Source organism: Cyanistes caeruleus, chromosome 19 (genome assembly GCF_971803275.1).
Source record: "Cyanistes caeruleus chromosome 19, bCyaCae1.hap1.1, whole genome shotgun sequence".
Lineage (NCBI taxonomy): Eukaryota > Metazoa > Chordata > Aves > Passeriformes > Paridae > Cyanistes > Cyanistes caeruleus.
In genome coordinates this window covers 828,322-853,612 of record NC_141719.1, presented here as the reverse complement: position 1 = coordinate 853,612, position 25,291 = coordinate 828,322, and the positions used below count along the sequence as shown (strand labels likewise).

Below are 25,291 nucleotides of genomic sequence, written 5' to 3'. Positions count from 1 at the left end.
CCACCTGCCTGTAGAGCCCCCAGTGAGCTCTGCTGTCTCTGAGGACTTGGTCCAGCTGAGAAAGTTAATTTTCCTCGTTTTTCAGGAAGGATGGAAGCCCTTAGAGGTGGCAGATCTGTTCCCTCAGTAATTCCCAACGAGGTGTGAATTCTGGGTGTTGTGGTCTGACCTGGTGTCTGTTGGGATGCTCTTCCTGCTAATTAATGCACTGTAATTCCAGTGCTCATGAAAATTCCCTCTGAAAATACCTCGAGGTGCCTCTCTGGCTACAGAAGGAACTTGTGAATAGTGAATGTGTTAAGAACTGAGCCGCTTTTAGGTGTGCTGGAGAGAGCTTCTGGTAGCAGGGCTTAAACCCCTTGGGGAAGGGAGGCAGGAGATCTTTCGCTAAATGGGGATGAATTTCCATTGTAGCAGCAGAAATCCAGGCTTTGATGGCTGCAAGGAAAGGAGTGATCCACGAGTCTGCCATCCAGAGCCGTCATGCTGAGCAAATGGAGCAAACTCTGGTGATGGGTGGTGGGAAGAGCCTTTCCTTCGGTTCTTGGCAGCAGCTGGTCAGGATGGCGCTGTTCTTTCAGCATCCAGGTGGGAAGATCCAGCTCCATGAACACAAAGGGAGGAGTTGATCTCTTGTCTCTGCTCCTGACCAGCACCCAGGATTGCCTGAGCCCAGCTTACCCACGTGTGCCATGGTTTAGGGGGAGCTCAGAGTCCTTGCTGGGCCCTGGAGCTGCTTTCCTGTGCCTTGGTGCCCAGCCCTCCCTGGCCATGTGCCCTGCTGGGGTATCTGACAGCCTGGAGAGTGCCAGGGACAGCCTGGTTATTTCTGCCCACACCATTTGTGTGGGGGCTTTATTTCTGTATTTTCTTGCTCGCGACTGTTGAGGTTCCTGGAACTGCTTGCCCCAAGGCAGGGCCCTCTGCAGTGCCAGCCCCATTGCGCAGCGTGGCCAGAGCTGCCCTCGGATGTGGCAGGAGCCTGAAATCCTCCTCCAGAATAGGAAAGGGTGCCACAACTTCCCCCTGGCTCAGAGCACTTCTCCTTTTGGCACAGCACGCGGAAGGTGGGGGAAGAGGATCTCTGAAATTGCGGAAGTGTGGGTTGCTCTTGGAAACCGTGTCCCTGGGGAGGGGGATCTGCGTGGGGATGGATTCAGATCCTGGCCTGGGGCTTCCTCCTCAGCTGGGAAGTCTTAGAATGTCAGGAGAGCCAGAGGATGGGGGGCTGCTCCTGCTTTTCCACCCTTGGGAACCACCATCCCATGTTCTTGCTTGCCCATGGGCTGGTTTGGATCTCATGGAGTGCTGCTGATTTCCACAGGAGAATTCCCACTTCGAGGTGATTCTCCTGTGCTGCTCAGGAGGGAGAGCCCTCGGCCAGGCCACGCCCATGGGGATGCTCTTGGCTCTTCCCACTGAGGCTGCTGGGCTTTTGGCTGGGATTTTCTTTGACCTAATTTGATTACCAAGCCCTGAGTGCTTAGCACTAGGGCAAAACATCCCAGGGTGAGTAGTTTATGCAAAAAAACCCAGAGCCAGTGTGTTTCCAGAGACACAAAGGACTTTCCAAGGTTACACCACAGATTCTGAGCCTCCCTGAGCAACTCCCCAGGGCAGCTGAGGAGGGAGAGGAGGAGTTGGACCCGTGGGGGAGAGCAGCAGCGGTTTGGGACGTGCTGTGGATGGAGGTGACTGGGGGAGGTCACATTGTCCCTGTGGGCTCTGGGGTCCCACGGCAGCCTGCTGTGTTCTCCAGCTGTTCTGAGATGCTGGGAGGGGCTGCAGGGAAAGCTGGGAGCCTGTGAGGAGAGGAGGTGCCAGCACAGGGAAGTGTCTGTGAGGGCTGGCAGCAGGCACGGGCATTGTGGAGCTGTCCTGAGTGGCACAAGAGCTGCTACAGCTGCTCTGTGCTCTCCCCACATCTCCAGGGAGTGGCCCTGACACCTTGGGTGAGTTTCCTTTTCTCAGCTTTTCTCAACCCTTTCTCCTGCCAGCAGCAAGGTTGAGCAGCAGATCCATGGCTGGGGCCAGAGCCATGAGGACATCTTTGGATGGGATGAAGGAGTGTGGTCAGCAGCAGTAAGGGACAGATGTTGGATCCCTTTGATGCAGATTAACCCCAAATCTCCTGGTCCTGTGTGGGCCCCTCAGAGCTGAGTCCTTCTCTGCCAGGTGCTGCCTCGTTCTGGGGCTGAGGAGCTCTTCCAGCTTGGGGGGTATCCCAATGTTTCAAAGAGTTTGGTTTTTTCCCTCCCCCAGCTTGATCTGTAATGGCCGCTCTTGGGATCAGCACTTTGAAGCCTTAATTGCAATTATGAATCTTCCTCTGTTCCCAGGTCTCCCCTAATTGGCTTCCTGTGCGAACTTCCAGAGCTGGTAAAAACAAAACTGCTGTTTTTGTGAGGGAGCTGCTGGCGTGGGACTCCCGAGCCCAAATAAAGCCGAGCTCAGCCGAGCCCTGCGCGCTGCTGTGCCCAGATGCTCACAAGGGTGGCATTATATCAAACCTAAGCTGATTTACATGCTTGCATTTGCAAAGTGCTAATCTAGCGGGATTTTTTTTTTTTTTCTTTCCCCCTCCTCTCCTTTTCTTTTCAGTCCCCTCTAATCTCCTGCTCTCCCTGCCAGGTTCCCAGCTCCTTTGGCTGGAATAGGCTCCAGCTAAATCCTTTATCTGTCTGTTTGGCAGCCCTGGGTGCAGTAGTTAGCAAACGAGTGACACTTTTCCTGGCTCATTAATTAGATTTACTGAGCTGAGTGCTTGCTGCAGGAGCAAGAGTCTGGGCAAGGCAGTTCTGTATTTTGTTTCTTAGAAATTTGGGGTTTAAAAAAATAAAAACCCAGTTCCAAGGCAGTTCTGGTCCCAGTGGTCAAATCCACAGCTCCCCTGCTTGCAGTGCTGCTGGGAACACGTGGTTTTCTCATGTGCAGCTTTATTTCTGCAATTTGCTGCTGCATGGGCAGTTCTGGCTGTGTGTCATTGTTTTGCTGCTCGAGTTTGAGGCTGGTGCCTGGGTACCGTGCTGGGTGCAGGATATCTTGGTTAAGGCAAGTGGTTCTTGTGGGTTAGAAATAACCTCGGTGAACTATGAGGATGTTTTTATGCATTATAAAAATGCTTTCTTGGCATGACCTGCTCTTCCAGCTTTGCCTTTTGCCAGGTTTATAAATGAGATTGGGAAGGTTACAATAGGAGATAAAAGTGAGAGGCTGAAGGAAAATTCTGGTTCATCTTTACCTGCCACTGCTTTGCAGCTGAGGGACTGTGCTGAGCAGGAGCCTCTGCAGCACCTGTTGGAGGGGAAACTGAGACACAGAGAAGTCTCACCAAATGCTGGGCTTTGACTGTGGACTTGTGCTTCCCTCTTGGGAGCACTGGGCAGCACCAGTTTGTGTTGTCTCGGTGTAGGGGCTGAGCAGTCCGGGAGGGTGGCCAGTGCTGGGGCCTTGTCACCCCTTCTTGGGCACTGGGACACGCTGGAGGATGCTCCCAGTGCTGCCGAGTTACAGATCCACCTGGGGGAGGGAAAAAACCCAACAAACTCTGTGAAACACAGAGCTTTAGGATAACCCCCCAAGCTGGAGGAGCTCCTCATCCCTGGAACACCACGGGCAAGTCACTGATTCCACTTTTCCATGTTTATGCACAAACAAAAATGCTCAAGCGCTGCCCGGCAGGGTGTGTGGGACAGAGCTGCTGCGGTTCCTGGAAGGATTTTTGGAGCTGGGGGAGGAGAGCAGAAATATCTGCGAGGTGTCTCAGAGCTGTGCCCGAGAGCACTCTGCGCTGTACCCACGCGGGAGCCGCGCTCCTGGAGCAGCAGCGAGCGTCGATCCACCGCGCATTGCCGCTAACTGGCTGCCCTGATAGCACGGGGGCCAGGCCGGCTAATTAGCCGGGTCTTTACACCTCCCCTGTTAATTGGGAGAGTGCAGGGTATTCCCAGAGGGAGCTGGACTTGCCGGGAGGTGACCCCTGTCAGCTTGTGGAGTCTTTGATCCCTGCCAGGGGTGAGCCGGGAGGTGCAGCTGGGAGCCACCAGCCTGGACTCCGGCAGAATAACCTCAGCTATTGTGGGTTCACATTCTGAAGTTAAAAAGCACAGAAATAACGTGAGGTCTCCCTGGAGGTAAGTGAGATGGGGAATGAGTTGCTGCCAGCCCGGGAGTGCTGAGGTGGGAAGTGTGGATGTGCCTTGAGCCTCCCTCTGTGCTGGGACAGTGACCTCACTTTGCCCAAGCTGTTTCTATTTTTAAAAAATTCAATGTTGAAAAACCTCCAGAACTGGTCCTGAGTGCTCAGCTGAATCCAGGTGTGAGCTGAGCTGTGAGTGCTGCAGGTTAAAATAGAAAAGGTGGAAAAGCTGAGACAAGCACAGGATAATTCTGGTGACTGGATTTTATAGCAGCTCTGAGGGGGAAATGCTCAGGGTTTAAGGTGCCCTTGGGATTCCAGTGGCTCATCTCCGGCAGGGACAACCCAGAGCACCTCTGGAATATCCCTAGGGAAGAGACTTCAGCCCCTGCCTGGGCTCTGCTCAGGGCTGGGCACTGCCCAGGGCAGGAATTCTGCTCCTGTGCAGGGGCAGCTGCAGGGAAGTTCCCCACTCTTATCCAGGTGTTTCACCTGCCCTTACACAGGGTTCATGCTTTGTCCCTGATCCCAGGAAGCCATGAGTGTTTCTACAGGGAGTGGAAATGAGTGGCAGTGACTGGGAGTTCTGGAGACACAGGAGTACAGTTAGAGCTCCAGATTTCAGATGTCTCAGGGATGCTGCAAAAGGGCAAACCAGCACAGGAACGTCCTTGGGGGCGGCTTCCCAGCTGGGCACCACTTCTCCCAGCAACAGCTGGTCCCAGGGAGAGCTGGCCTGCTGGGGGCTTGCTCTTTGCCATGGGAGTCTAAGCTGGTGTGTGAAGCAAAATGTCTCCTTTGATCACAAGCGAGAAGTTTCATTTTTTTTTTTGGCTTGATTTTTGCTTTTTGAATCACAGTCAGATGAGGACAAACTGTTTTGAAATGATGAGTTGCAAGGTTATGTTCTGACTCCTTGAGAGTCTCCACATCTCTCCTTGTGTACCCTCCAGGCAGATTAATTTTTTTGATATCCTCTTCATTCACTGAGGACTTCCCTCACCTCAGAACAGTTTCTGGGATTATTTTGTTCTTTTTGCTGAGTCTCTTGCAGTCCTGGTTCTGCTTCTCCTGTGATTCAGTTTGCTGCTTTGGTTGCACACCCTTGGGATGACTCAATCCCAAATTTCAGGTCAAGCATCTCCGTTATCACCAAGGCTGCTCCTGAGGCCTCCTCCTGTGCTGACCTGCAGGAAGGATGTGGCAAAGATGTCTCCTTGGCAGCAGGTTCATGATGCTGGGAGCCCCCACAGGCTTGTTTCACCCTGGGAGTGGTGTGAGTCCTGTTCCTGATGCTCCAGCAACATCTCTGGGATTTCATCAGCTCGAGGATGGCACATCCCAGAGCAAAGGGCAGCTGAGGTGGGCGGTGCTGGGACCCTGCTCCCGATATTTTGGATTTTTTTACTTTCTTTCAGTGGAGCCTTTGTCTCCAAATCCCCCAAACAAAGGCAGTTACTCTCTGGAGCTGTTGCTGTTTATTTGCGCCTCTTGGGTTTATTGTTTTGGCATTGACAAGACCCTTCACCTCCCAAGCCCAGCCTTGAGCTCTGGCTGCTAACGAAGGTAATCTTGGGGCTGGAATTCGGGAGATCCCATTGGATAACTCCCCTTTGCAGTGACACCAAAGGTTTGGCTGGAGGGCTTTGAGTGGGGCTGACTCATCTTGGGCTTTTCTGAGCCTGCTGTGGGTTTCCTGCTCTGATCCCAAGGCCGGGCTGTGCGGGGAGAGGCTGGGGTGATAAAACCGCTGCTGATGGCTTGGGCTCTGAGCCCTGGCAGCCTCTCCCCTCTGTAGCTCAGGCTGGTCCCACAGCAGGGTCACCCCTCTGTGACAGGCTGCGGCAGGGGATTTGGGGCTTTTGGGTGGCGTTGCTTGGGGTTACGCCGCGGTGCTGAGCGCTGCTGGTGTCACATGTGTGTGGCTCTGCTGTCCCCTGTCCCCTTCTCACCCTGCCTGGGTCTCGCTGCCTCTCAGAGCTTACTGGCTTCTCCCCTCCCTGAGAGACCCTGAGCGAGAAAAGTCAGTCCTGCCTGGTCTGGGGTGAGACCATGTCTGGATTTGGGATTTCACCCCTGCCTGGCACCCAGGGCACACAGCTCTCCCCACCTCCAGACTTTAGCTGGGTTTGATGCCTTTGGTGTGGGTTTGCTGGTTGGACACAACTCACCTCAGGCAGAGCGCTTCTCTTCCTTTTGCCTTTCCTAGCTGTTGTTTTTCCCTTGTTTGGGTGATGATCCATCCTTTGGTTGCAGATTGTTTTGAAGCTCTTTCCTAAATTGGAGACCTTCCCCGTCTGACCGCAGATCTTTCTGCCACATCCTGGTGCTGCGTGGCCGTGGGCAGCCCAGCAGACAGAGCAGCAGCAGAACTGACCACACACGTGCAGTTCTTAGGTCAGGCTTCACTTCCCCACTGTCTGACAGGAATCTCTGTGCCCTGGCCATGGAAGGCACCGTTGTGCCTTCCCACAGAAGGTGCCTCCCCTTCTGCTTATGGCAAGGGAATTGTGCATTAGTTTGGGCTTCTTTGTGCAAAGCATCCTCTGAGGGTGTAGATCTGTGCTGGCTCAGCCCTGCAGCCCTGAGCTGGCTGCTGCTGGGGTGTTGCCTCTGGTGCAGAGGGACAGGCAGGGCACAGTGCCCGTGGTGGGCGTCCCCCACAGGAGCTGAGCAGAAGGACGTGGCTCACAGAGCTGTGACTGTACTGCTGGCAGCTTGGATGAATCACAGGTTACCTTTCAGTTCCTTGGGCTGGGCTCATCACCCCTTCCAGCACTGCTGCCAAGGACGCCCCCAGTCCCCCAGTGCCCACTGTGGGTGCCCAGGTGGCACAGGGGGAGCAGGCAGCCAGCCCTGAGTGCAAATCCTGGCTGCTGCTGTGCCCCTGTTGTGTCACGCTCTGTAAATGCTGTTTGACGCTCAGGGACTCCAAAAGCGCTTTGCACGTTCGCTGCCGTCCCTGCCTTGTGGTGGGAGCCCCTCCTTCAGCCCAGTGCTCAGAGACAGCGAGAGCAGGGGGTGATCTCTGGCTCTGAGGGAGCTCTGCAGTTGTGGCTCTTTGAGAATTCTCCAATTCTAACTGTTTTTGGTGTAAATGAGGCTTTGCAGTTCAGAAAGGCTGCCTGGGTACCTCCTCTCTTCCCAAAACACTATTTCCCACTAGTAACTCAGGATTTAGCTTTCTCTGTGAGCAATGGGATGTCCTGTGTCATTCCTGCCCCTCAGCACTGTTATCCTGCAGGCTCAGGTTCTCTTGTTATTCCAGAATTCGATTTTCTTCTTGTGGCAGGAGTTTCATCTTCTGCTTTAAGATGAAATCACTGCCTAAACTGCTCTTTGGAAGAGATTCTCTGTGTTCCTCCTCTGCTGCCTCTTCCCTGTTTGCTCAGGGAGTGGGGGCTCCCTGGAGCAAGGGTTGGAGCCCAAGGAGTGAATGTCCTGTCCCTGCCATGGCTGGGTGTGTCCTCAGTGTCACATCCCTCAGTGGGGTGGGAACGCAGCCCTACAAGGAGTTGTGGGTTTGGAGGGCACAGCCTGCTCTGCAGGCACCCTGAGAGGATGTTTGTCAAACCAGCAGCCTCCTGGATCTCCTGCTGCCCTGCCTTTGTGTGGTTTGAGCGAACATCTTATCGCCCTCATCTCCACTCCGTGCAGAGCTCTCGCCTGCTTGATGAACACTGAGGCTGAAGCTTTTCTTGAAAATTGCAGCTTTCTCCCCGCACTGCCCCGTGTTCTACAAAGGCTTCCTCCAGCTGCTCCCTCCCTCGCTCTGGGTTTCTATCTTTGGCTCCTGCATGAGGTGGAGGGAAGGCAGTAAAATCTTGCACACAAACAGCTGAAGCCAGGATTTTCCTCTGTAATCTAAGAAGAGCAGTTCCACGGGAGGAGCGGGCACCAGGCACGTGCTGCTGCCCAGCCTGGCATGGCTCCGTGCCCAGGGCACTGCTCCAAATCCAGCTCTCCCTCTGCAGTGAGGATGAATCTCCCAAAGCTCCTGTCCTGCCCCTTTGAAGGATGAACTGGAGGAGGCAGAAAGCTGAGGTGGAGCTCAGAGGAGTTTGACCTTTCTGGGGAGCTTGTGTCAGGATCTTACCTTGAAAAAATCTCTGGGTGGGGTCCCTTTGCTTTAAACCAAACTAAGTGATTTTCCTTTCGGTGCAGCATCAACCCAAGCTCCTGTTTCCTTCAGCCTCATCAGGCTTGTTCTGGTCCCCCCTGGGCCCAAAGCCCTCCAGCAGCACCAATCCAGGTGCTGAACCACATCCTGGCACCAGCCCAGGCAAGGAATCTGTGTCCCTCCAGCTGCTGCCACTGTCCCCAAACCTGGGCAGAGCATTCAGAGCTGCTCCCGAGGCCCCAAGGCTTTGTTTTCCCTCTCCTGTTTCCTCAGGATGCTCAGCCCCAGAACAATCTGGGCAGGAAAGGGCAAGAGTACCTGTGGGCTGTCCCCAGTGCTGGGGCAGCAGTGGCACTTCCCTGCTGCAGGATTCCCTCTGGAAAGGTCTTTGTCAAGTGCTTTCCTCCCTCGGAATCCCAAGGAGATGCTGCTGGGATTTGCCGTGGGAGGGGAGATCTCAGCTTGTTCTGTTCCTGCCTGGGACCTGACATTCCAGGTTTTGGAGCATTTGCTGCCTGGGGTGCTGGCTCCAGGAATTTGCTCTGCTGGGGGGGTCAGAGGCATCCTGCAAGGGGGGTCTGATCCTCTTCACATCTTAATTTTGGATCTTTGAGCTCTTCCCTCTGTTCTCATCTCCTGGGGGCTGTCCTGGGCTCTGCCTCTGCAGAAGGAGCTCAGAGAAGTCCTTTGAGTGTCGAAGATGGGACCGGCAAGGCAGCTCTGTGCCCTGTCCCAGCCGTGCCAGAGCTGTGGCTGCTGTCACCTTGGCTGCTGAGGGACCTCCTGCTCCTGGACATGAGTCCTGAGCAGCAGAAAAGCCCTGGAAGGGGAAGGTCCCAGGGCACTGAAGGAAAGTGGGGAAACCCCAGTAGGTCCCAGCTGAATGAAAAGTCCCTGCCAGGGAGCTGTGATTACCCAAGGGCTTCCCGTGACCTCAGGCTTCACAGCTCAGCAGGAAAAGACTTTGTTTGTTGCTAATTCTTTTTCATACTATTTAATATTTTTTTTTCTTTATTTCATTTATTTTTTCTTCAAGCAGGACATGGGAATATCTAAAACTAGTGGTCAGCAAATTCCCACTTTTCACCAAGGGGGAAATATTTCCTGGTTTGGTGTTAATTAACAGAAATATTTGTCTGTTCACCTTTGTGGCCCACAGAGATGAATGAAGCCTCTTAACTAAGCAATCTTGGATGGAAATTCCCCAAGGATCTGGCATCCATGCAAGGACAATTTCACAAATAATCTTAGGATACTTCCCAAGCTCAGCTTTGGTGTGCTGGGCCTTTTCTCACTCATTTTAATCAGTGTATTTTTTTTTTAGAAAATGATTATAAATTAATTATTATAAATTGCCCTTCCAGGCACTCACACCTTCAGAGGGGATGAATTCAACCTTGCCCTGAGCCCTGGCACTGGGAATTGTTGGGCATCTGTTGAAAATGGGGCACAACCTTGAGGCAGATGGGTTTCTCTGAGGACTTGGGGCTCTCAAAGCCAGAGGCTGTCCCTGCTGTGTGGAGAGGGGCTGTGCCATCCCTGGGGTGGTGTCACGTCGAGGTGCTCAACACCCTCATAAAAAGCAAAGCATTTTCTAAACCCTCGACCTCAGCTCTTGTTTTTCTTGGTGTTCTCAAGATGTTCAACAGGGCTCCTGAAAGTCAGATTATGCTCTCCAGAGCTGTCCCCTGCCCTGTCATCGTGCTCAGCGTGGGTGGCAAGGAGGAGACATCAGAAAAGGTTGCAGAGTTTCTGCTGCCTTGTGGTGGACAAAGCGAAGCCTTTCCCACGGAAAATGCTTCCATAAGCACTGCCCTGGGAGAGGAGGTTCAGGTTCACGTGTGGTCTGTGGCACAGCAGGGAAAACCACCCAAAGAGTGTGTTCTGCGGTTTGAAGGTTATGGCAAAGTCTAGGGTGTATTTTATTTTAAATTCCCTGCCTGTTGTGTGCTAGGACATGAGGGAAGGGATGGTGGGGTTGCTGTGTGGTGCCCCCCTCGAGGACTGAGCTGGTTTTTGAGCCGGGTGTTGCAGAGGTGTCCGTGAGTCACTCTGGGCTCTCACTGCCCTTCTCCTGCCACAAGCGTGACTGAGGTGCTGGGCTGTGATTTCCCCGCTCCTCCACATGGTACCAGAGTGTTCCTCGGTGTTCCTTGTACCAGGCACAGATAAAAGTTCTGCTGCAGAGCCAGTTCCAGGCTTTGGCAGTAGCACATGAGAGGAGGAGCCTGGGTTGAAGGGGTGAAGCACAGGCTGGGCAGCTCAGCAGTGGTGCTCACGGTGTGCTCACTCTCACCTTGGGGGAGCTGCTGGCTTCTCTCCAGTGCAGGGGCAGGGCTGGAGGTGGCTCCCTGTGCTCCCAGGGAGCTTCAGCAGCCAGGCACAGCTTTCCTGAGCCCTTTTGAGGGAGCTGCCAAGGCCATGGGGCAGGGAGGGCTGTGGAGCCTCTGCCGAGGTCACAGCGGCTCTGGGGCAGGGCTGGGTGGGAAAAGCCTCTGATGGGAACTGGCACAAAATGCTGGCCAAATGAGCAGAGAGTGGAGCATTTTAGGATATCTTTGGGAATTATCTGGGTGTGTGGCATGGGTGCTATCCAGGGTGGCCTTGCAGGTGATTCTACAGCATTGGCAGCTTTTATTTCTTCCTACTCAATTACTTTTGAGCATTTGGGTTGCTTCTAAACAAGAGGCAAACAATATGTGGGGTGGACCCATCTCTGTGCCTTGGAGAGGGGGACACCAGCCCTAGGGTCCCTCTGGGCTGCAGGGGAGGAGGAAACATCCACCCGGTCACCTGTGCTTGCTGACGGTCAGGAGCATGGGAGCTGTTCAGGAACATGGGAGCAGTGCCCCTGGGAAGCTGCTGTTCCTGGCATCCCAGACAGATGGATATAGGTTGGGTGGGATAAAACCTTCCTCCCCAGCACAGTCACTACCAGCCAAGGTTCAGGATGCACCCTGGGCCCTGGAGGAGAGGTTGGGTGTGACGGCTGCAGCCACAATTTCCCAGTGCCCTCATGTCCCCTTGGAGTTTTCCACCATTGCCACAAAGGCACATGGAGCTTTCCTTCCTGTTTGTGTGGCAGCAAGGGGATGGTTCTGCAGCCTTCCGTGGCCACTTGGGGTGGACTTGTGACCATTACCAGTGACCCCTGGAGCCATCAAGGGCTTTATTAACTCTCCTCCTTCTTTCCCCTTTGATGCAGGAGATGAATTAAAATGCAGCACACCACGTGCACAGAGGACAGGATCTACCACGCTCTGGAAAGGTGTCTCCACGGCCTTAGCAGGGACGCTGTGTCCAGCAGATGGGCTGGTAGGTGACCAACATGGACTTCTCTGTGTGACCCACCTGGGCCCGTGTCTCACCCAGCACCCTCTCTGGGCTAGGGGGAGCTGCCGGTGATGCTGGAGGCCTTTTCCCTTCCAGTGGTCAGAGTCAGAGGTAGCATCCAACCTGTTCAGTCCTCCTGGACATTTTGCTGGAATAGGAAGGTGTTCCAGGACCCTGAACAGGTCACGTTAGGTCTGACTCGTGTAAGGACTCAGCAGGGCAGCCGTGCATGTTGCCAGCTGTCCCTGAGGAAGCTGGGGAGAGGAGAAGGCTTTGTTGAGCACGAGGAAAGGCTCCTTTGTGTGATCAGCCAGCTCGTGATGCTTGTGGCCCCCAGGGCAGGGCTGTGACCTCTGCTGCCCTGTCACACACAGCACAGAGGTGTTGTTATCAGTTTAACCCTGGCTCAGGTTCTGTGGAGGCCACAGAGAGAGGAGCCTTGCTCAGGGGGCTGTGAAGGGATTGGGGCTGACATGGTGAGGGCAGAGCAGCAGCCAGCAGAAATAATTTCTGAATGTCATTCTGACCTTTCTGCCTCATAGCTGTGTCTGTGAGCTGTGATTAAATCACTGCAAAACCCTCTTGTGGATGAAAGAATCTGGGGGCTCTCAGATTCTGATTCCTTTTGGTCTGTGCAGTTCTTTCAACCCTTTCTACTTTTCTTTTTCCCTACAAGATCAACAGAGATGCAGACAGGATCCTACCTGCTGCCAAATCCCAGAGGAATCCCTTTGCCATCCCAATCCCAGCCACTGCAGCGATGTCACTTCCATGCTGTAGCATCATCTGGGGGATTGGTTGGGGCAGTTCTGCCCCAGATTCCCGTGTCCTTTTCTTTTCCCCTGCTCTGGGAAGCAGGCCCTGAAGTGTGACCCACATTCCTGGTTCCTGGAAGTGCGACCTCGTGCTTGGCACGATGACAGCTCGTGGCCAGAGGAGCCCCTGTGGCCAAGCAGGTCATTGTGTGCCCGGAACTCACCTCTCCTGCAATTACCATCAATCAGTTCCCGTGTCACTCACAGCCCCTCAGCACTGCTCTTTGTGTTGGTGAAGCTTTTACACAACAACTCCATCACTTCTGCAGCTTGTTAGCAAAGACTGAGGTGCTCGGGGCTGGGGTCTGTGCTGGGGACAGCTGTGCCAAGTCCCTGTCAGTCCCATCCCGGTGATTTCCCCTGGCTCCTAGGCCCCTTCCTGTGGCTCTCATGGGCTTTGGCAGAAGGACCTGACATTCCTGGGAGAATTTTGGGCGTCTCGCGCCTCAAAAATCTCATCCCAAGGATTTGTGCTCTGCCAGGAATTTGCAGCGTGCCCTGGGTGGGTGTTGGTGGCTTTGCTGTGCTCCAGCCTCGGTGCTGCTGCTGGGGACCCCCCAGGACCCCCAGCGTCCCCCCGAGGGCCTGTAGCCCCCATCCTACCCCGTGCAGGAGTGGGAAGCGTTTGGTCACTGTGGTGGCAGGAAAGATTCCAGGAAAGCAGAGCCCAGAGCTGTCCCCTCCTGCCTTTCTGGGGATGTTGTCACACCCTGCCCCAAGTTACAAACAAGAGTTTCATTATCGCTGTGGTGTCCAGGACAGTGGGGCCAGGAGTGACCGCAGCTCGGGGAGTGACCGCGGCTCGGGGAGTGACCGCGGCTCGGGGAGTGACCGCGGCTCGGGGAGTGACCGCGGCTCAGGGAGTGACCGCGGCTCAGGGAGTGACCGCGGCTCTGGATGACCACAGCTCTGTGTCTCCACAGCTGGGCTGTGCCTGAACTGCTGGAGCCTGCAGGAGCTGGTGAGCCGGGACGCCAGCAACTATCTCATCCTGGTGGAGAAGATCCTGGGCAAGACCAAAGAGGTGAGTGGGAGCTGCCAGTGGGAGCTGCAGGCTCCGAGGTATCGGCAGATCCGTGGCTTGCTCAGGATGGGCTTTGGCAAAGCTGGGTGGGGGTTTGGGGTCATGAGATCGTGCCGGGGGTTGGGTGGGGCTTTGGGGTTGGTTTTCCCACAGAGATGAGGGAATCTCCTGGGTGTGGTGGGAGCTGGGGGCTGCAGTCTCCAGGGATGTTTTGGGCAGTGCTCCTGGCCAGCAGCTCATCCCCATGCCCTCGGGCTGTTCCCACAGGTGCAGGAGAGGTGTGACTACGACCTGGTGATGCCCCTGGCTCTGCTCTTCTACTCGGCCGTGCTCTATGTAAGTCCTGAGGCTGCTGCAGCCACCCCAGCCCGGGGCAGGCACCAAAATCAGGGTGGCTTTGGCTGGAACAGCCCAGCCTGCTTTCATCAGTGCATCCAAAAAATAAAGATTCTGTATGAATCTAGAGGGATCAAGCATCCATTGCACAAGTCAAGAGACAAAAAAAATGAGCTTCAGGGGTCTTGAAGCTATTTTTTTTAAGGCTGGGCTAATCAGAAAGAGAGATGGGCAATAAAGTGGAATTTTTTTCTTTACCCTTTATAGCTGGGCAAAACACACAGGCAACGTGAATGAAAAGGAGCAGAGCCTTGAGCCTTCTCAGGAAATACTTTTTTTATTATTATTATTCCCAGCACAATGCATCGTTATCCCAAGGAAATCATTGCTGCCAGATCCTGCACAAGCACAGGCTGAATGGAATTCATCTGTACGGCTTGCGGCGCTTAAAAAGGAATTTGTATTTAGGCTTGGGCATGTGAGCCCCACTTGGGGAGGTTGGGAAGGAGCTTCTTGGAGCTGTGCCCAGGGGGGATCCTGTGGCCCTTCCTTGGGAGGACATTGGGTGGTGCAGGGGGAACCTTTGCTTTGCTTCTCTCACTTCCAGCCTAAACTCTGGAGTTCTCACACAGCCCTCGGGGTTTTTGCTCTTCTCGAACCTCCTGTCCCTGTTCCCACAGGCTCCTCACTTCCCACCTGGCTCTGACCTGCTCCTGAAAGCTGCCAGTGTTTACCACAGCTTCCTGACGTGGCCTGTGCCCTACTGTGACACCTTCCGGGAGCTGCTCACCTTCATCAGCAATGAGCTCAAGGCGCCAGGTGAGTGCTCCTGCTCTGCCCTGGTGCCAAACCCAGCCCAGCCCCGGAGTTTGTCCCTCTGCTGCTCCTGTCTCATTTGTGCTTGGTTCCTGACTCCTGGGAGTGCAGTGTCCATTCCAAACTTCAGCTTTCCCAGGGGTCAGGACCCTGCCCTCCCTCCTCCCTAGGATGGTATTCCCGGGTGGTCTGGAATCCTCTGGAGGAGAAGGGTAGGATGGTGTTTTTGGTGGGTCCTTTGTGTGCAAGGAGCAGCCCAGGGTCTCCCAGCTGTGGATCTGAGGAAATTAGCCACATGGGTAGCGATTTCCTGGCTGGCTTTCACTCTGGAGGGTCTTTTCCCCAGCAGATCACGTGCTGGCTGCTCCCCCCAGCCTGCCCTTTGTGTGAGGTGCTCAGTGGGGGGACAACAGTGGGGCCGTTCATGGGCATCAGGGTGGCTGGAGCCTCCAAACCTGCTCTTCCATGGAGGTTTCCATAGGGCTGAGGGGTTCCCTGGATTGTTCTTTCCAGCCCAGACACTCCTTGTGACCCAGCTCTGGGCACATGCACGGGCAGCACCAGTGCTCCTCTTAATTAAGGACTCCTTGTGGATGTCCTGTGGTTCCCAATGGAGCAGCTCTTCCAATTATTTCTCAAAGCCTTTTTTCCTAATCTCCCTGCCTTTTGGGGGCTTTTGAAGAGCTGTTATCACACAGAGCACATTGCAGCCCGTGTTTAATCCTGGGCAGGGTTTGGGAGGCCTGGGAGGGGGATGTGGCTGTGGCTGGGGGTGTTCCCCTCCCCCTCAAACAGGGAAGGTGCTTTGGGGAGCCCTGGGGGATGTGAAATGCAGGTTCTCTGTCAGGGCAGCAATTCCCATGAGCTGGGAACCTGGGGGTTAGATGAAAGGTGTTTTCAAAGGAACAGAATGATGGAAAAATCCCAACCTATGCAGCGGGAGCTCTGGACTGGCTGCTTTACCCCCAGCACAAATGGCCATGGCCACCAGGCAGGGTCTGGCTGCATCCAGCCTCACCTCAGAGCTGCAGGGCCACAGGGCCTTGAGGACACTCGTGGGACTCCCTCCTGGTCATTTCCTGCTGTGCCTCTGCTCAGGGCTCTGCCTCACACACCTCTGGAAAGCTCTGGTGCTGGGTGGGGGTTGCTGCATCCCATTCTTGTGCCATCCCCAGTGCCCCAGGCTGTGGGTGGGGGGCTTTAACCCAAAAGCTTTCCCCTCCCACAGCAGAGTGGATTTCCTCCCAGAGGTGCTGTGTGGGAGGTGCTGGCTGCTGTCTTTGGGAATCCCTCTCCAGAAGCAGTGAGGCTGTCCCCTGCTGCTCAGCTGCCAGGACCTTGCAGGCTGCTCTAGGCTTGCTTCATGGCCCCCTGACCTGCTGGGGGGCTGAGGCCCAAGCTTTGTACTGAGATGAGGGTAAAGATTAACAGAGAATGAGCTGCTGTCAATATTTGCCAGCAGTGCAACAGCTTTGATCTGCACCCGGGGGCACCCCTGCAGGAGGGGTCAGTGCTGTGGATCAGGGTGGGCCCCCCGTGGGTGCTGAGCTAGGTGGGATATGGCTCCCTGCATTGATAATGGCTGGATCTTGCTGATGCCATAAAGCTTTCCCAAGCTGTGCCACTGTGCTGCTCTCTGGGGTGACAGGGCCCTACTGTTGGCACCCAGCCCACATCCATGGGATGTCACCTAGTGTCCTGGGAACAGTCCCAGGGGGGTACCCAGGCTGTGGCTGCCCACACCACCTCCTCTCTTGCTGCATCAGTCCGGGCTCTATCCCTGCAGCAGAGGAGGTGGTGCTGACTTGCTGGCCCTGTGGGGCCGGGGGGCTAAAGTGAGGGGGAGCAGCTGCTAAATGTCATCCATGGAATTCCCATCCCACACCAGCAGTGGGGCAGCAGGAACTGGGGCTGGAGCAGGTCTCCTGTCCCATCCTGTGGGTGATTTCCCATCACTCTGGGTTTTCACTCTTCACATCCTGAGTTCCCTTGCTCCCAGCCTGGCCCCTCTCACGGTGGCTGTGCCTTGTCCCAGAGGACTCTTAATGCTGCCATTCCTGCTCCAGGCAGGGCTCTGTCAGCTCAGTGCTGCCCTGCGGGGCAGAGCCAGCTCAGTGCTGCTGGGCAGAGCAGCCTGCAGGTGTTCTGTGCCTCACGGCTCTGCTCTCCCCCAGGGATCACGTTCCAGAGGCTGGTGAGGACAGAGCAGGGGCTGCCAGTGAAGAACTACCAGAGCTCCACAGTGTAAGTGTGGCCATGGGCACTGCTGGGGGCTCCCTGGGGCATCCCCATTGGTTGGCACTGCTGCAGCATCTCCCAGGGGCCAGGGAGGAGGGCTGGGAAGCTGGGCTGAGCTGTGGGAAGGGTGAGGAGAGCAGCTGGGGCTGGGGCATTTCCAGAGCCTTGGGAGGACAGGATCCTTGGGCTCCCCATGCCAGTGACCCTGGAGGGCTGCAGATACTGGGGAAGGCAAAGTCTCCTCCCCAAGGTGCTGCTGATCTCAGCAGATGTTGGGGAGCAGCTGGGAAATGCTGTGATCCATGATTTTGGGAGCCAGGAGCGAATCCATTCCAGCCCCAGTGCAGCAAGGAGTGAAAGCCCTGCAGCTCTGAGCAGTCAGACTTTGCACCTTATTCCATGGTTGAACCTTTCCCTGCCAATCCTCATTTGTAAATAGGGAAACAAGGCTGGGACACAGACCCATGCCGTCCTCAGAGTCTCTCCTCAGAGCTGCACCTTCAGGAGAGAAATGTTTCGAGTCCACTCATGTGCTGTGAGGCCACGTGGCTGCTGGGCTGAAGCTCTGGGTGGGTTCAGTGTCCTGGCCTGACTGGTGTCCCTGTCCCCAGGACGGTGCTGCTGCTGAATCGCTCGGAGGTCCAGAGCGAGTTCCTGTCCATCGCCGAGAAGCTGAGCTCCAGTGAGGCCCCCCAGCACTCCACACTGGTGCTGCTCCTCCAGCACCTCTACCAGGCCAACTTCGGCACCTGCTGTGACCTGGACAGGCTGCAGCACCTGCTCAAGGTGGGCTGGGGCAAAGCCCGCCCCGGGGTGCTGTGGAAGCAGTGCACTTGGCTGCTGGATTTCCTACCCAACATGGGACTGGCTTGGCAAAGGGTTTTGGTGATGCTTCTTGGAGGAAAAATGCACATTTTTCCCTTCTCAGGTTAGACCTGAGGTCTGAAGTGTTCTGTGAAATGTGCGCAGAGGGCTCCCCTTTTACCCTGTTGTTCCTTTCCCATCCCAAAGTGGAGAGAGGAAGGGTCCTCAGATCTGAAAATCAGCAAGTGTGTGTTTGACCAGACAAACACTTGGGGGAGAGGCAAAAAAATAATGAAGGAACCGCCTGGGGTGTTTTCAAAGTAATTTTTATTTTCACTGGAAAAGTTTGGGGAGGACTTGAGGGTGGTGGGGGCAGTGAAGGGGAGAGAGTCACCCTGTTAGTGATGCTGCCCATGTGTTACCTCAGTGGAGGGACCCTCTGAACGTCTCCTCTGGCTCTGCTCCACAGTCCAAGCCCCTGGAGGAGCTCTCGGAGCTCTACGCCAGTGCTGCCGATGCACAGGAGGCGGCGGCTGCCAGCAGCGACCCTGCACTGGCCCGGGAGCGGCTCCAGGCCATGCTGCGTGACATTGCCGGGGCTGCCTCCCTTCCTGCCATTGCAGGTGAGCATCCCCCATCCCTCTCTTCCCTGGGGTTTTCTGCTGGCCCAGCCCCTGCAGCCACAGCAGCAGGGAGCGGTTTTGCGGAGTCTCAGCCGAGTGCAAGGACTGCACTAAAAAAGCACCGACCCAGGTCCTGTTTAATAACCACACCGCGAGCCACAGATGGTTTCATTAAACAGTCACAACACGAGTTGTCCAGCCTCCAAACAATTTAAGGGTGAGATGAAATATTAAGTCAGAAAGCCACGGTAGCTGTGACACCTGGCGGCTGTGCAGGTGTGAAGTGTCCCCTTGTCCCAGTTGCACAGGACTGCCCAGAGCTAAGGACTGCAGCATCAGGCCTGGGCTGCCCAGAACATGCAGGGGGTGGGTGGCACCTCCCAGGCCAGGAGAGATGGCAGGAGTGGCACAGAGGGTCTCTGCAAACCAGCTGCTTCCTCTCTGCTGTCCCTCCTCTCTCCCCAGGCGAGGCCCAGCCCCGCAAGCTGCAGCCCATCCCTGTCCCCCCTGCTCGCTGCTACACCTACAGCTGGGACCAGGACACCTTTGGTGAGTCAGGGCCTTTGCTGAGCTCTCAGCCAGGCCCAACAGCTTTGGACAAGTAAAAGGATCCCCTTGTGCTGAGCTGGTGCCTCCAGCTTCCCCATTCCTGGAAGGACCTCGTGTGTTCTTGGGAAGGCTCCGTGTTCCTTCCCTGCTGGCCCCAGCAAGCGGGAGCAGAGCTCTGGCCCAGGCTTTGTGCTGAAGGCCAGCCCTGACAGGGAGCCAGGGTGGGTCACAATGGGGTTTGATCAGCCAAAGGCTTGGCTTTGCTCCTGCCCTCTGGTTAAACCTGGAGCAGACGTGAGGATGTGGTGAAAGCTGGGGGGGAAGGAAGCAAAAGCCCAGCTGGAGTTTGCCTTTTGAGAACCCAGCCAGAACCTCGAGCAGAGAAACACCATTTCCTTGGCACTGCAATGAAGGCTTTTGTGGAAATCCAAAAACATTGAGGAGGAGGTTTCCAGCTCCTTGCTTGACACCAGGGCGGAGGAGAGCCTTGGCCATGAGTGGCAGTGGTGTCTGGGGTCACCATGTTTGCAGTGGCTCTGCTGGAGCCTGTGGCAGACACCTTCTCCCTCTGCTTGCTTTCAGACATCCTCAATGATGTCCTCAGCAAGGAGTGCAGCATTGCTGAGCCCCTGGCCTCAGAGAATGAGGAGGAGGATGAGGATGAGGAGGATGTGGAGACTGACGGTGGCTCCCCCGAGCAGGACTCGCTGCTGTCCCCGCTCTGTGCCATCTCCAGTGACTCGGTGTGCTCCGTGCTGTCCGAGGAGAGCTCCAAGCCATCACAGGTGTCCCTCTTCGCCTCCTCCAGGGAGTCCATCTCGGAGCTGACGGTGGTCTCCAGGAAGTCCCTGAAGTCGTTCGTGTCCAGCCTGAAGGACTGCATGGACAGTGGCTACGCCGAGGACAGCGACGAGAGCTCTCTGGACACGGTGGCCAGGACGGACAGGCCGCCCCCCAGGCAGCGGCAGTCGCTGACCAACAGGCTCTACAAGCTGTTGAAGAACAAGAGCCAGCAGCTGGTGCAGCGCCGGGAGCCGTGCCCGGGGCCGTGCTCGCTGTCGCTGCGGCGCGCCGAGAGCCTGTGCGCGTCCCCGGCCCGGCCGCGCGTCCCCGCGCGCTCCCGCCGCGCGCTCTCACTGCCGCAGCACGGCCCGGGCTGGTGCGGGCCCGCCGCGCTCGCCCCCCGGCCCCTTGGGCTCCCCCGCCGCCCCTTCCTCAGCTGTGATGAGGAGGCCAAGGCGGGCACGCTGCGCGTGGTGGTGTTCGGCTCGGACCGCATCTCGGGCAAGGTGGCCCGCGCCTACCGCGACCTCAGGTGAGCCGGGCTGGGGGCGGCCAGCGGTGCCTCGCCCTGCCCGGACGCCCTGCTCAGCCACCTCTCTGCCTCCCCAGGCTCAAGGAGAGCTCCTGCCCCTCGCTGACACGGTACTTCAGGCTGCTGTTTTTCTACATCCCCGTGAAGAGGAGCTGTGCGGCTCCATCCACCCCGCAGATGCATCATCACCCCTCGCTGGCCCTGGGGGACCCCCTGCCCCGGGCGCTGGTGGGTGTCCCCTCCCCGCGGTGCCACCAGGGCTCTGCTTGGCCTGGGGCTGCTGTCCTTGACCGAGGGGACCCTCGAGGTGACCACGGTGTCCGGTTTCAGGACCCCTCCCTGGCTGGGATGGAGGGCAGCACCAATGACATCTCGCACTACATCGGCCTGCTGGACCCCTGGTATGAGCGCAATGTCCTGGGGCTGATGAACCTGCCCATGGATGTCCTGTGCCAGGTGCGTGTGTGCCATGAGCAGGGCGGGCTGTGCCGTGCCCCTTCCTCGGGGAACTGAGCAGCTGTTGGGAGAACCTTCTGCCATGCCACGGGGGTGCAGGATGGAGATGGGCTCCTGGTAGTCAGTGGGAGGTTCCCATCCCGCTGTGGCTGGAGGTACCACCTACCCCATCACATTTCTGACTCATTCTGCCACCCCAGTGTGCCAAGCCTGAGGCTGAGCCCCAGGAGGACTCCCAGGAGCAGCTGCCCATCTTGGCAGACATGATCCTCTACTACTGCCGCTTCGCCACACGCCCCATGCTGCTGCAGCTCTACCAGACCGAGGTGGGCAAGGGCTCAGCCCAGCCTGGTGAGGGAAAGGAGGGGTGGCTCTGCCTGTGGGGTACAGGGGTGTGGCACAAGTTCTGCTGCAGCAGAGCTCAGTCCCCTTCGTCCCTGGGGTATCTGTGGTGCCCTGGCTGGTGCTCCTGGCTCAGGGACTGAGAGCAGCTCCTGCCTGGACCATGAAGTCCCACGAGCAGTTTTCCACCCCAGCACCTTTCCCCATGCACAAAGCAGTGCCTGACAGTGCTGCCAGGTTTTCCACACCGCTGGAATCTCTCCAGAGCTTTGCTTTCCAAACCAAGCCCCTCCATGAGGCGAGTTTTCCACACCCCGCTGTGTGCCTGGGGCAGGTGTGCTGGGGAGGATTGAATTTGGGGCTGTGCCTGGGGACCACCTGCTGCAGGGCTTGGTGAACAGAGCTCACAGGATTTGTGCTTCCAAAGCAATTCCCAGACCCTGCTATTGGCTCATTGTGGGTTTTTTCCCAGTGGTCTGTGGAGTTTTAGGTGAAAAAGAGAGGTTTGGGTTGTTTTGGGGATCTGTCCAAACAGTCTGAAGTCCAGCTAAAGGCAGGTGCCACCCCAAGCAGCTGCTGAAAGGTGCTTTGAAAATGTGGAAGGATTTTCCCAAACAGACCCATTTCCTAAGGACTGAGAGGGGTGAAGGTTGCCTGGCCTGTCTGGTCCCCTGACCCACACCTGTCCCCTCTTGTCCCCCTGGCAGCTCACCTTTATTGGGGGGGAGAAGAGGACCGAGGTCTTCATCCACTCGCTGGAGCTGGGGCACTTGGCAGCCACGAGGGCCATCAAGGCCTCAGGTCTGTAGCTGCTTCTGCACCCCCACCTGCCCTGGGGGTCTGGGGGCTGTGAGGGATGGGAAGGAGGGGCTGGGGGAGCCTGGGCTGCAGGAGGTGCCTGAGCCAGGCAGAGCAAGGATCCAGACAGCTCTTTGCTGGTTTGGGGGAGAAACATTCCAGTTTTGTATTCTCTCCAGGAGGGAAACCATGGCAATGTTTGATTGTTTGTGCTGCTCTTAGCTCTGGAATGCATTTACAATAAAACACCTCCAAGCCCATTTCCTTCCTCTCATCAGCACCTGCCAAATGCAGCTCTTTATCTTTCCTTTTTACAGCTTTCTCTTTGTGCTTTGTTCAAAAGTGTCATTGATAGAATCCCTCTTTTCATCTCCTTATTCTACTGGGCAAAGTCAGGTTTGTGTGCGTGCTTGGAGCCTTCTGCGTGTAATTTTTTTCACTTTCATGCTGTGAATTTATGACATTAGCGATATTAAGAGAGCAGAAGCAGCGGCAGGAACATCTGGCTGCAGTTCCTCCGGGTACCCAGGACGGGCTGCTGTGGTGAAGTGCAGCTCGCACAGCACCTCATGGCCAGTCCCCAGTACTGCACCTGATCCCGTTCGTGCCTTTAACCCATGGCTTTGCTGTGAGCTCCACTTGTCCTTCGACACAGAGCCCATAAAATCCCCCCTGTGCCGTGTGCCCACCTGCTCCCCCCAGGTCAGGCTCTTCCCTCCGTGAAAGCGCCAGTGCTCAATCCGATGTTTTCCTCTTGGCTTGTCTGGCACCTCTTCACAGCTGCAAAAAATTATCCAGGGGAGAAAGCACAGTTAGAAAGTGTCAAGCCCAGTGTTTCAGGGCTAATTTAATGTGGGCAGAAGTCTGCCTGAGCAAACAGGAGCTGGCTGTGGCTTTTATTGCTCTGTGTTTTCCCTCTGCACTGGCTCACCCAGAGCCACTTTCAGTTCTGCTGAGTGGTTTTGTAATTCCTCTCTGGATTCTTTGCTTTCTGCAGCTTTTAAGCCACCTTTTCTCTTTTTTTTTTGTGCTCAGCAAGCCCTTTTCCCCTTCTGCAGGTCCTGGATGCGCTGCTGTATCAGCAGCCAGGGAAGGCTGGGGATAAAAAGCCCCTGTGTGACATTTGCTCCTTGTTTCCTGCAGGTCCAGGCAGCAAAAGGCTGGGAATAGATGGAGACAGGGAAGCAATCCCACTGACACTACAGATTGCATACAGCAAGGTCTGTGCTGGCACTGCTGGGGCACCTCCAGTGCTGGGGACAGCTCTGGGATGCTCATGGCAAGGAACTGAGGGACTGGAGTGTGTCCAGGAAAAGGGAAGGGGTTGGAGCCCCAGGAGGGGCTGAGGGAGCTGGGAAGGGGCTCAGCCTGGAGCAAAGGAGGCTCAGGGGGCCCTTCTGGCTCTGCACAAGTCCCTGGCAGGAGGGGATAGACGGGGGGGGGTCGGGCTGTGCTGCCAGGGAACAGGGACAGGAGGAGAGGGAACGGCCTCAGGCTGGGCCAGAGGAAGTTTAGATTGGACATTGGAGAATATTTCTTCATAGAAGGGGTTTTCCAGCCCTGGCACAGCTGCCAGGGCAGTGGAGGAGTCACCATCCCTGGGAGTGCTTAAAAGACGTAGGGTTCTTTCTTAAGGACTTGGCAGGGTTAGATTTAGGGTTGGACTTGACCTCAAAGGTCTTTTCCAAGCTGAATGGTTGTGTGTTTCTCTCCCCTGGGCTCTGGCTGGTCCCTGCAGACAGCTGCCAGTGGCAGGAGTCACTGGAATGATGTGGAGAAGGTCTGCACATCTGTCAACCTCAGCAAGGCCTGCAGGAAGCACGAGGAGCTCGGTGGGTGCGGGGTCCTGGGAGGCACTGGGGCAGCGAGGGAGCGCTGTGGGTCTCCTGGCTGGAGCAAATGAGGGAGGTGAGAACGCAGGAGACATGTGGGAGTCTCCTGATGTTCCCTCAGCTGTGCTGTAGTCCTTGGGTGCCAATCCTCAGCACCACGTCAGGGACAAAGGACATGTCCCACTGTCCCAAAACTTCCAGCTGGAAAACCATCCACAAGAGATGGGGCTGGGGTGGCTTGAACACCAGGACAGTCACTGCAGAGTGATGCTTTCCAGAACAGCCCTTATTTAGCAAGGAGGACCAACAGGTGAAATGCTGAAATGGAGCAGGACCAAGGCGCTGGTCCTGCATACACAGCAGCCCTGCCTGTCACCTGTCTCAGCACGCCCTTCCTGCAGCCCAGACACAGCTCCCTGTCACCTGCCTCAGCCTCAGAAACCTTTCTTCTAATCAAGTTTCCAATTAATCAAGCTTTGAGCCTTAGAAAAGCTCCAAGGCTTTGGTCTGTGTGCATATTTGGCTTGTTCTTGTTTAAGAGCTGCTGGTTTGGCCATCAGACATATCTGGTTCTGAGGAGTCTGAGGGGGTTTTGGTCCCTTTTCCTGGTGTGGCCAGTGCCTGGCAGGTGTTTGTCAGCAGGATAATCAGGGGAATCCTGTTGTACCAAACAGGAGACATCTCCACAAGGTCTGACAAGCTCCACACTGTCCCTCCCCATCTGTGGAGCCATGCAGTCAATCCTGGGAGAAAAACGTCAGGAGTGGGTTTCTCACTCCCTTCTAAATGTTGAGTTGGATGTTCCTGCTCTGGTTCAGGGCTTGCATCAGGGGTGCCCTCAGCTCCTATCTGGGGAGAAACCTCTCTGTGAATCTCTGTCCTTCCAAGAGGAATCTGATCCCCTTGCCTGCAGTGGTTTTCCCATTCAGCAGTTTGACCACAGGATGTCACTGTAATTCCAGGCACGAGGAGGCATCTCCAGCTGGGCACAGGAGAGTCAGCCTTTCCTCCCTCACGGTGATGGGCAATGGGTTTTCTCCTGTTTGCAGCCCAAGGCTGCAAATGTTCTCTCCTGCTGTTTGGAAAGCAGCTGGAATTACAGAGGACATTCAGCAGGAGGGGAGGAAAGCTGGGATTGCATTCCCCCAGCACTGGGATCCTGCTGCAGCTCCAGCTCTGGGATGCTTTGAGAGGTGCAGGGCCCACCTGGGTTCCAGCAGAGCCTCAGGTCACAGCAGTTTCCTTCTCTTGCAGCCTCGAAGACAGAATGTCTCAACTTAACCATGACCGAGGTGGTCAAGAGGCAGAACTCCAAATCCAAGAAAAGTTTCAATCAGGTAACCCCAGTTCTGGAGCTCTTACATGTGGGAGATGGGGTTGGCCTGGCCCAGCTGGGAGGGGAGCAGGGGTGGAGAGAGCAGCTCCTGGGGAGATCCCTCTGCTGCTGCCCCCAGCCCCCTGCCCAGGGAATGTGCTGAGGCAGCAGATCCCTCACTGCAGCCTTTCCTCTCAGCAGATCAGCATGTCCCAGATCAAAGTGGACAAGGTCCAGATCATTGGGGTCCAGTCCTCCTTCGCTGTGTGCCTGGACCAGGATGAGCAGAAGATCCTGCAGAGTGTGACCAGGTGGGAACTGCAGCCAGAGCTCCTGGGATGGGGCATCCTCAGCTGTCCCTGAGCTGTGGGTGGGAATGGGGTCCTGGCCCCCTGGGCCCCAAGCTCTGAGCTCAGCTTGGATGGATGCTCCTGCTC

At 56.1% G+C, this 25,291-nt stretch overlaps 1 protein-coding gene across 6 annotated transcripts in view; it reads left to right on the top strand.

The window, feature by feature from the left end:
• The window catches only part of PIK3R5 (phosphoinositide-3-kinase regulatory subunit 5), a 38,979-nt gene that overhangs the window by 10,261 nt on the left and 3,427 nt on the right, over positions 1–25,291 (top strand). For 2 of the 6 annotated variants that reach the window (XM_086857056.1, XM_086857057.1), the window contains exons 2-18: positions 11,464–11,573; positions 13,330–13,430; positions 13,698–13,766; positions 14,447–14,585; positions 16,757–16,826; positions 17,432–17,606; positions 18,094–18,247; positions 18,713–18,796; positions 19,379–20,111; positions 20,189–20,339; positions 20,442–20,567; positions 20,768–20,893; positions 21,617–21,710; positions 22,851–22,927; positions 23,446–23,539; positions 24,794–24,876; positions 25,053–25,165. In XM_086857056.1, the coding sequence (XP_086713182.1) occupies positions 11,477–11,573; positions 13,330–13,430; positions 13,698–13,766; positions 14,447–14,585; positions 16,757–16,826; positions 17,432–17,606; positions 18,094–18,247; positions 18,713–18,796; positions 19,379–20,111; positions 20,189–20,339; positions 20,442–20,567; positions 20,768–20,893; positions 21,617–21,710; positions 22,851–22,927; positions 23,446–23,539; positions 24,794–24,876; positions 25,053–25,165 (2,486 nt within the window). In that variant the 5' untranslated portion in view covers positions 11,464–11,476. Of the gene's footprint in view, positions 1–1,660; positions 1,953–4,108; positions 4,134–11,463; positions 11,574–13,329; positions 13,431–13,697; positions 13,767–14,446; positions 14,586–16,756; positions 16,827–17,431; positions 17,607–18,093; positions 18,248–18,712; positions 18,797–19,378; positions 20,112–20,188; positions 20,340–20,441; positions 20,568–20,767; positions 20,894–21,616; positions 21,711–22,850; positions 22,928–23,445; positions 23,540–24,793; positions 24,877–25,052; positions 25,166–25,291 lie in introns of those variants that run through there. The other 4 variants (XM_023938449.2, XM_086857055.1, XM_086857058.1 and 1 more) reach the window with 4 other exon arrangements.